The sequence below is a fragment of the Curcuma longa genome, chromosome 14, assembly GCF_044706935.1.
Source record: "Curcuma longa cultivar G26 ecotype Majalengka, Jawa Barat chromosome 14, ITB_CL_G26_1.1, whole genome shotgun sequence".
In the NCBI taxonomy this organism is placed as follows: Eukaryota; Viridiplantae; Streptophyta; class Magnoliopsida; order Zingiberales; family Zingiberaceae; genus Curcuma; species Curcuma longa.
The window spans coordinates 9,171,707-9,181,411 of NC_133874.1; the positions used below are offsets into that span (position 1 = coordinate 9,171,707).

At 38.0% G+C, this 9,705-nt stretch overlaps 1 protein-coding gene across 1 annotated transcript in view; it reads left to right on the forward strand.

Annotated features, from left to right (window-relative positions):
- Window positions 1–4,084: 4,084 nt before the first annotated feature.
- Window positions 4,085–9,705, forward strand: part of LOC141844859 (uncharacterized) — a 19,166-nt gene continuing 13,545 nt past the window's right edge. Inside the window, 1 exon segment of the mRNA XM_074732839.1 lies at window positions 4,085–6,469. Coding sequence (XP_074588940.1) covers window positions 4,142–6,469 — 2,328 coding nt within the window. The 5' untranslated portion in view covers window positions 4,085–4,141.

A 9,705-nucleotide genomic window follows, 5' to 3' on the forward strand; every position in this document is an offset into this window, starting at 1 on the left:
CTGTTATCATGGATGTACATCCTCTTAATCCCAATATAATAACAAGCACTTATACTTAGTATTTATTTCTTTAACTTATCAAAGGGTGAGATTTATTCGTTAAATCAAGAGATCCGATGAGTTGGGAGATAATGCTATTTATATGGTGTGTTGTTGATTATAGAAGGAAACTGTGTCCTAATTATTTAGGCTGATGATGTCCCCTTGAGGAGCTTAAAAGGATTATCATGTAAACCCTGCAAGTGGACTTAGTCCGACATGATAATAAAGTTGAGTGGTACTACTCTTGGAATTAGATGTTAATTAATTGAGTTGTCAGTAACTCATTTAATTAACGGACATACGATATCTTAACCACAGGAAGATTAACGCACTCATGATAAGAAGGAGCTCATATTGTAATATGGGATTGGTGTGGTAGTTCAATAATAACTCTTTAGTGGTATGAATTATTGTTGATGGACTTGAGTTGGGTGTTCAGGGAGAACACAGGAAGCCCAAGCCCATCAGGAGGCTTAAACCAATTCCTCCTCTAGGGCCCTATTGTAGCCTCTGGATAAAGCATCGTATCCACCCAATAAGATTCTGTTAGAATTCTGTTAAGAATTCGGTTAACAGAATTCGATTAATCCTAAATAGAATTATGCTAATTTTGTTATCCAACAAAATTTTATTAAATTTTGTTATCCAACAAAATTCTGTTAATTTTGTTATCTAACAAAATTATGTTAATTTTTTTAGCCAACAAAATTTTATTAATTCTGTTATTTTTTTCCTAAACTTTCTATGATGGCAAAGCTATAAAAGGAGAGGAGAGGGGGCGGCTCAAACACAACTAATCCTCTTATCTACCTATTAGGGCCGGCGCCCCCTATCATCAAAACTCCCCTTGCTTCATCTCCTAGGGTCGGCGCTTCATCCCTTGCTCCATCCCTTAGGGTCGGCGACCTTGCTTCTTCCCTTAGGGCTGGTGTCCTTTGCTTCCCTTTCTTGGTTCCCCTAGAGCTCGCGCCCAAAGCCAAGAAGAGAGGAGAAGAAAGGTGGCGGTTTGGAAAGGAGAAGAAGAGAGGAAAAGAGAAAAAGAAGAAGAGGAGAAGGTGGTGTCTCAACCATAGGTTCTCCCTTCTCTTGTTGCCATCGGTTTGGAAGAGAGGAAAAGAAGGTTGGGTGGAATTTAACAAAGGTACACAATTAATCTTCAAGCTCAATGTCAAATTCATAATTTTCTTTCATTCATTCAAAGTCTATCTCCTCATCTTTTATTAGAAAAAATAATAATAATCATCCGAATTGCTAGTACATATATACAAATCATAAATAAATATTATAATTAAATAATTTGATAACATACATTTAGGTAATTGAAAGATATATAAGAAATTGAAACCATCGAAAACAAGATAAAATAAAAATATCACAAGTGTAGGAGAAGAAAACGAGCACCGCATTCAAAGCTCCCCTGCTTTTGCTTTGATTTCACAATCGTTGTTTTGACAAAGTAATTACAGGTTAAATCTAAGCGTCCATATAACTAGAATTTTGATAGATTAAAGCAGAGAGATTACACTTTTGTTGATTTAGATGCCCACAAACAAAACTAATTTAGCGTCAATTTAATTCAAGCTTTTTTAGGGGTTTTCCAACTATCTGAAGAAATTAAAATAACTAGTTTTGATTAGTCATAAGAAAATAAAACGACTAAACTCACTAGAAAAAAGAAATAAGTTCAGACTTCTTCAGGAAAATAGAGTAAGTGATTTGAGATTGGAAATGGCTTTTCCAATGCCATGGAGTTGGATTAAATTTGATCATGATCAAGATGAAAGGAAAGCCAGTAAATTCTTGCTTCCTCTCTACTCCAATTCAACCTCTGTTTCAACCATGTGCCTATAGACTATATATACCGTACGTCTGACTCGACCGATAAAACTTAAATAGTAGTGCAAAAATATCATTCCTTTCACCAGAAAATTAATTTGATTAAGGAAGAGTTTCATGTGACAACTGATCCAATTGAGAATGGAAGAACAGATTAAGGAAGAGTTTTATGAGCTGTGCCTACTTCACTTGGCGTTTTCTGATTTATCCACACCAATTGCTTCACAAGTTTTGCTGAAACAGAAGAACTTAAACTCTGATTATGACTTGAATAATACTTAACTTTAACTCACTTCAAGTTGAATATTTTACAACTTTATATTTGTATGCTATTTTTCACAATGTAAATTGCAGTTTTTGTATGCATTTCATTAACAATATAGTTTTTGGTAAGTAAATCTCCTAGTAGACGTAGTTGCTTGCTAGCTGCTGCATGATTCATGGGATTCTTACAGCCATTGCCCTGCTGCATAGTTTTTTCAAAAGAGATTATAATCTAATAATTTTCCACTTTGATCTTTAAAAGTGTAACTGGTGAATTGCCAACTTGGTGTTCGATTCTTCAGGTTAGTGACAAAAATTAAAATGAAATTGAAATATCTCCATCCTAAAAACTGAAATCATGCAAATTGAAGGATTTTGGCGATCTGGAGCGACACCACCTCATGATCAAAACCGGTGGTTTGTTTATGGGATTCAATTAGGTCTCGGATAGCCTCAATTCACTTATAATCTTTTCAAGTTCACCCAAACTCCTTCAGCAATAGGTGGAATCTGCCACCCCAGCAGCGTCACACGGTCGGTCCCACGACTATCTATGAGGAGGTAAATCGAGAAGCTGCAATTGGTCATGACGGGGGAAGGCAATATTGCGTTTCGCCGAGATTCGACCCTTGTCCACTTCAACAAGTCTGCTCCGTCATAACTAACTCAACTATACCTCGGAGGTCGAGTTCATCCAAACTCTTCTGTTCTGTAAAAAGTAGAATCGGCCATCTCAACGCCCCCACACGATGAGTTCATCCAAACTCTTCTGCAAAAATATGGAATCCGTCACCTTAGCGACCCCACACGGTCGGCCCCACGACCATCTATGAGGAGGTAAATCGAGAAACTGCAATTGGTCACGAGCAGAAGGGTATTGCCTGGCTTCGCCAAAATTCGAACCCTTGCCCTCTTCTGCAACTCTGCTACGTCATAATCAGCTCAGCTATGCTTTTCCTGCAGAAGAGTTCATCCAAACTCCAAACATTGCATATGTTGAAGAACCGTACCCATTGCATAGCTAGCAGGGCTTTGTAATAATTTGTTTTTAGTTTTTTATTCGGCTTTGCTTCGCTGCCTTTCTTTTATTTTTTTTATTATAAATTTTGCTTTAATTATGCATTGGCTAAATAATTTTGTTCTCCTTTTAATTTTCTTTATTTCTTAAAAAATAAAATTTGCTATCTTGTTCTTTTCTTTTCGCGTGAGTAAAGTGAACTTAGAATTAAAATACTATAGTGGGTAGGGCTCGAAGTGCAATTCATATTTTGTGTAGTGGGGAATAAATAAAGTAATATATTTTATATATTGGGTAGAGCTCAAAGTGCGATTCATATTTTTTATAGTGAGGAATAAATAAAGTTATATATATATATATATATATATATATATAATCTTGTGTCACTCATAAAAAGATTTGGAAGAATAAAGCTCCCAAAGTCACTTTATTTAATTTAATATAAATCATTATAATTTCAATTGTTTTTAGTGTTTCCATGATACAAATTATGCTCAATCAACGTTTCAAAGTAAAACCAACAAGACGTTGGATGTAAGCTCAAAAATAGGACGTACCTAAATCATTCTCCATTATCATCATCTTTCTTCCTAACCGCCGACGGCCGGAGATTGGCAACATGGCGACGATATAGTCGCTGAGCTCAGAAGCATCAACTCATTCTTGACGGACATGTCAACCAGGCGGAATCTGGATGAACGGATGCAGAACTGGGTGCAGGAGGTGAGGGAGGTGGCCTACGATGCCGAAGACTCGATCGATGAGTTCGAGTGCCGTCTCGGATCGACATCCTACGACAAGCTCGGAGTCAAAGGTCTTTTCATGTGTTTCTGTCGCTGCCTTAAGTCTTTGAAAGCTCGCCATGGCGTCGCTTCAGAGCTCAAGAAATTGAAGATTGAAGTAGAAGATATCAGAAAGCGGCACGATCGCTATTCCCACCCAAATGAAGCTGCAAGCTATGGCACCGCCACCAGCTTGGACATGGCCGATAGATACTCCGATCCACGGATCATCGGCCATTTTGTAGAGGAAGCTCAACTCGTTGGCATCAAGCAGAGTAGAGATATGCTCATCGAGTGGGTGATGGACGAAAAATTTCTTGAGCTCACGGTGATTTCTCTCGTCGGCTTCGGTGGTCTTGGAAAGACAACTTTGGCCAAGACCATCTATGACAATCCTATTATCGTCGGAGGCCACTTCCAATATCGAGCTTGGATCACAGTGTCACAAAATTACAACATTAAAGAGCTTCTCAAAAAGATTATTCGACAAATTTCCGTCAGCAAGCAACAAGTCCGAGATGTTCTGGGGTGCCAAGATGCCAGTATGAACACGGAGCATCTTCTAAATATGATGGACGATTCACAACTGGTGCAGACGATCAAAGGCCATCTCTGTGGAAAGAGGTATTTGCTTGTTTTTGATGACGTCTGGAGCACTGAAGCATGGGAAAGCTTGAGCATTGCACTACCACAAGGTAAAGAAGGAAGTAGGGTCATAGTGACCACCCGCATTGAGAAAGTGGCAAATACAAGTTGTTTCCGTAATCGTCAATTTATATTTAAAGTCTCTCCTTTATCACCTGAGTTATCTTGGGAGTTATTCTGTAGAAGAGTATTTGAAGCACCAGATTATAATTGTCCTCCAGAATTAAAAAATATTGGCAGAGAAATCTTACAAAAGTGTAATGGACTGCCACTTGCAATTGTGACAATCGGAGGTCTTCTAGCTTCCAAGCCTGATAAAAATCTTGAGGAATGGAAAGACTTGCGTGATCATCTTGGTTTGGAGAAAGAAACTAATGATATGCTTTCAAAAATCAATCAGATATTAGTTTTGAGTTATAATGACTTGCCTTACTATCTCAAGCCTTGCTTCTTATTTTTAGGCATCTTCCCTGAGGATTATGAGATTCGTCAGAAGCAGTTGATGAGATGGTGGATTGCTGAAGGGATTGTGATGGGCATAGGTGGCTTCTCCACTGAGAAAGTCGTGGAGCGTTGCTTCAAGGAGTTGGTGAGTCGTAGTTTGGTACAACCATCAGAATTTGATAAAAGTGGGATAGTAAAATCCTGCCGCGTCCACGACATGATGCTCGATGTCATAATCTCAATATCAAGAAAAGAGAATTTTATGGTGTTACTGAATGAGCAACCTAATATTCCGCCACGACATCAGAAGATAAGACGTTTATCGTGGCATGGAAAAAGCAGTGGACTGATGTCAACAGACATTGATCTGCACCACCTCCGATCATTCACTGCATTTGGTGAGGATGTACCATTGAAGGATTATAGAAAGCAGCGGCTGTTGAGGGCAATTGACCTGGAAGGATGTCGGAAGTTGAAGGACCTCCATCCTAAGAGCTTTTCCAAGTTGTGTCTTTTGAAGTACTTATCTCTAAGAAATACTGGATTAGTTGAATTGCCAGATTCAATAGGAAATTTGCAGAATCTAGAGTTTTTGGATATAAGAGGAACTTTTATTGGAAAACTACCCAATACCATCGTCCAACTCAAAAAACTGGTCCATCTGCTTGCTGGACATTATTTAAAACTGTATTCTGTTAAGGCATACGACTTCGTATTGAAGGTCCCGAAAGGAATAAGGAGGTTGAAAAAACTTCGCAAGCTTGGAATGGTACGTGCTGATAATGTGCAGTTGCTACAGGAGATTGATGAGCTTGTCGACCTCCAGAAGCTTGCCATCTGTTTTGGATCTTATTATCAAGATCTAGCAAGAGGAATGCTGGAGGAGATTAGCGCCTTGCTTTCGAAGCTCAATGGCAGCCTTCGATCACTAATAATTTTGAATTCTGGAAAAGGCAATCTGAAAAAGGCACTCGATGAGGTAGCTTCGCCGCCATTGTTACTCTGCAAGCTCAAGATAAATGCCAAGCTTGGCGGATTGCCGGCATGGTTTGCATCTCTGAAGCAGGTTGTCCAGATAAATCTGCGCGGAACAGAACTGCAGCTCCAGGATCTGCAAGTCTTGAGAAATCTCCACAGTTTGGTCAAGCTGGTCCTAGGAATGGACGCATTCGACAGTCAGGAGTTGGTCTTCGATCAGGGAGGGTTCACACATCTCAAATTCCTGGAAATTCATACGCAGAATGTGAGTTTCGAAGAAGGTGCAGTCCAAAGCCTGGAAATTCTTAAAATGATTTCTTTCACTGATCAAGATAGGTTCTATGGAATAGAACATCTGCATGGGCTAAAGGAGGTTCACATTCATTCTGATAGTGAATATATAATAGAGATGGTCAAAAATATTGCAGCAAACCATTCAAATCGTCCCAAATGTTTTGCAGCATACCATCCACTCGACTTCATTTTTAGAATTTGACTCAGAGGAAGCACAACTTTCTGTTGGATGCAAAGATGAAATTATTAGAAGATCTGGTGTGGTGTGTGTGTACTACTGCTCTCCAACTTATCCATTGTTAATCTCTTCTATTATGCTTAATTCTCAAACTTGTTTTGCTATTCAAATTATCCTTTGTCAATCTCTTTCATTATGCCTTGCTTGCTAGCTTTTGTATTTCTGAAGCACTAAGTAATGTAATCTTCAAACATTGCTCTCTAGCTTAATAAATTGCTATTGCTATTCAAAATAAGAATGATTATATGAAACCAATATGATTTGGGAGAGTATCATTGTAGCCCCCGGAGCATAGCTGAGTTGGTTACGACGCAGTAGACTTGCAGAAAAGGGCAACGGTTCGAATCCTGGCGAAGTCAGGCAATACCCTTATGCGTCATGATCAACTGCAGTTTCTCGATTTACCTCCTCACAGATGGGGCCGCTGGAGTCGTTAAGGTGGCGGATTCCACCTTTTACATAAGGGAGAGTATCATTGTACTATAATACAACTGATATGCACCATATTGTTCTTGAATTAGCTAGGCAAGTAGTATGTTACATTCTCCAATCTCCAGTCATGCATGATGCATCCCTTCAATGAATTCATAATTATACGCTTAGGAAGAAATCTATATAATTCAATCATCATTGTGTGCTTTACTATATAATATAACTATCATCGTATTCAAATAGACATGTAGAATTATAAATGAGACTGTAATATGCAAAAAAAAATTATTGAATAAATTTTTATATCACTTTGACAACTTTACCAGCTTTTAAAAATTAATTTGTATATTTTTTAAAATTGATAGAATAATCACAATTAATCTTCAAACTCAATGTTAAATTCATAATTTTCTTTCTTTCAAAATCTATCTCCTCATCTTTTATTAGAAAAAAAATAACAATAATCATCCGAATTGTTAGTACGCATATATAAACCATAAATAAATATTATAATTAAACAATTTGATAACATATATTTAGGTAATTGAAAGATATATAAGAAATTGAAACCATCGAAAACAAGACAGAGATTACACTTCTGTTGATTTAGATGTCCACAAACAAAACTAATTTAGCGTCAATTTAATTCAAGCTTTTTTAGGGGTTTTCCAACTATCCGAAGAAATTAAAATAACTAGTTTTGATTAGTCATAAGAAAATAAAACGACTAAACTCGCCAAAAAAAAGAATTGAGTTCAGACTTCTTTAGGAAAATAGAGTAAATGATTTGAGATTGGAAAATGGCTTTTCCAATGCCATGGAGTTGGACCAAATTTGATCATGATCAAGATGAAAGGAAAGCCAGTAAATTCTTGCTTCCTCTCTACTCCAATTCAACCTCTGTTTCAACCATTTCACTATATATATACCGTACGTCTGACTCAACCAATAAAACTTAAAGAGTAGTTTCCTTTCACCAGAAATTAATTTGATTAAGGAAGTATTACGACCCGAAAATCTCCATCCCTATATGAAAGTTAGCCTCCTTGCTTGGACAATATTCATTCATGCATTAAAATACATAAATAATACCCAACAAAGGTACACGAGTTGTACGAACATAATTATGCAATACTTTATTCACTGAAACAGATAATGTTCAACACCAAAACCTGACTCTACCATATCATGACATAACTGACAACTGACCTCATCAGAAAATAAAATGATCAATGCCGAAATAACAAAATGGATAAGTAGTCATTATGCAAATGAAATAAATGGACTCTATAGAAATCATTTCTATTACTATCACTGAGTATCTCTAAAATAATCTCCAACTTTATTAATCAACCTCAAAGAATCGTCTCGAATTTGTGAATCTGAAGGTCAAAGGAAAAAAGAAAGTGAGCATAATGTGTAAAGTGGAGATACAAAAGACAGACTTGTGAGAATAAATGCACAGACTTGTTATTTTTTGGATAAGCAGTTACCTGGTGAAATTTAATGACTAATTCATTTCACTAAGCATGAAAGGTTTCAGTTGTTTTTTTTATTTGATTAACAAGTAATGGAAACTATGTAAACTAAGGACGACGCTGATAAATCTGTAATGGAGGAGATGTCTTCAGAGGTGACAGAAACTCCTCCGGAGGATAAAAGATAGCCACTGGGGCAGGCGTAGAAGGAGAAAACTCGGACGGAGATCTATTTGGCCCCAAAGAATGAAGAAACCGAATCAAAGAATGTGACATCAGCAGAGATGAAGTACCGACGGAGAGTAGGAGAATAACACTTGTACCCTTTCTGAGACCGGGGGTACCCAAGGAAGACACATTTATGAGACTGGGGAGAGAGTTTGTCAATGCCAGGATCGAGACATGAGCAAAACATGTAGAGCCAAAGACTTTAGGTGGTAAAAAATGAAGAGACTGATGAGGATAAAGAACTTGATGAGGGATTTGACCTTAGAGTGGAGGAAGGCATGCGATTGATGAGATAGCATGCAGTAAGCACAGCGTCACCCCAAAATTGAAGAGGAGCATGAGAATGGAGAAGAAGAGTTCGGGTGGTCCCAAGAAGATGGCGATTCTTGCGTTCGGCCACTCCATTCTGTTGAGGGGTATGAGGACAAGACGTTCGATGCAACACACCATGAGATGCCAAGAAGGTCTGAAATGAAGTAGAGAGATATTCACGTGCATTATCACTCTGCAAGGTTCGAATGAAAATACCAAATTGAGTTTTAATTTCAAAGAAAAATGATTGAAAGAGAAAACAACTCTAGGCGATACTTCATTAAGGGATCTAACCAAGTACAACGAGAAAAATCGTCGATGAAGTTAACAAAATACCGTGACTCTAATGTAGAAGAAACACGACTCGGACCCAAACATCGGAATTGACCAAAGCAAAGGGGGACGTAGTCCGACTCACGATGCGAGGAGAAAAAGAGACTACGAACATGCTTTCCTAATTGACATGACTCACAAGACAGAGATTCTAAGTGAGAAAGACCAGGATGCAATTGTTTTAACTTATCAAACTAGGATGTCCTAATTGAGCATGAATAAGAAGAGAAGATGCCGCCGCCGAACCAATAAGAGGACTGTTGAAGTCAATATAGGCCATGAGACTCACATCCGAAGCCATTCATCCTCCCCGTACTCCGGTCCTGTAAGGAAACAGAAGATTTAGTAAACGAGATGACACAATCAAGAGACCGAGTAAGC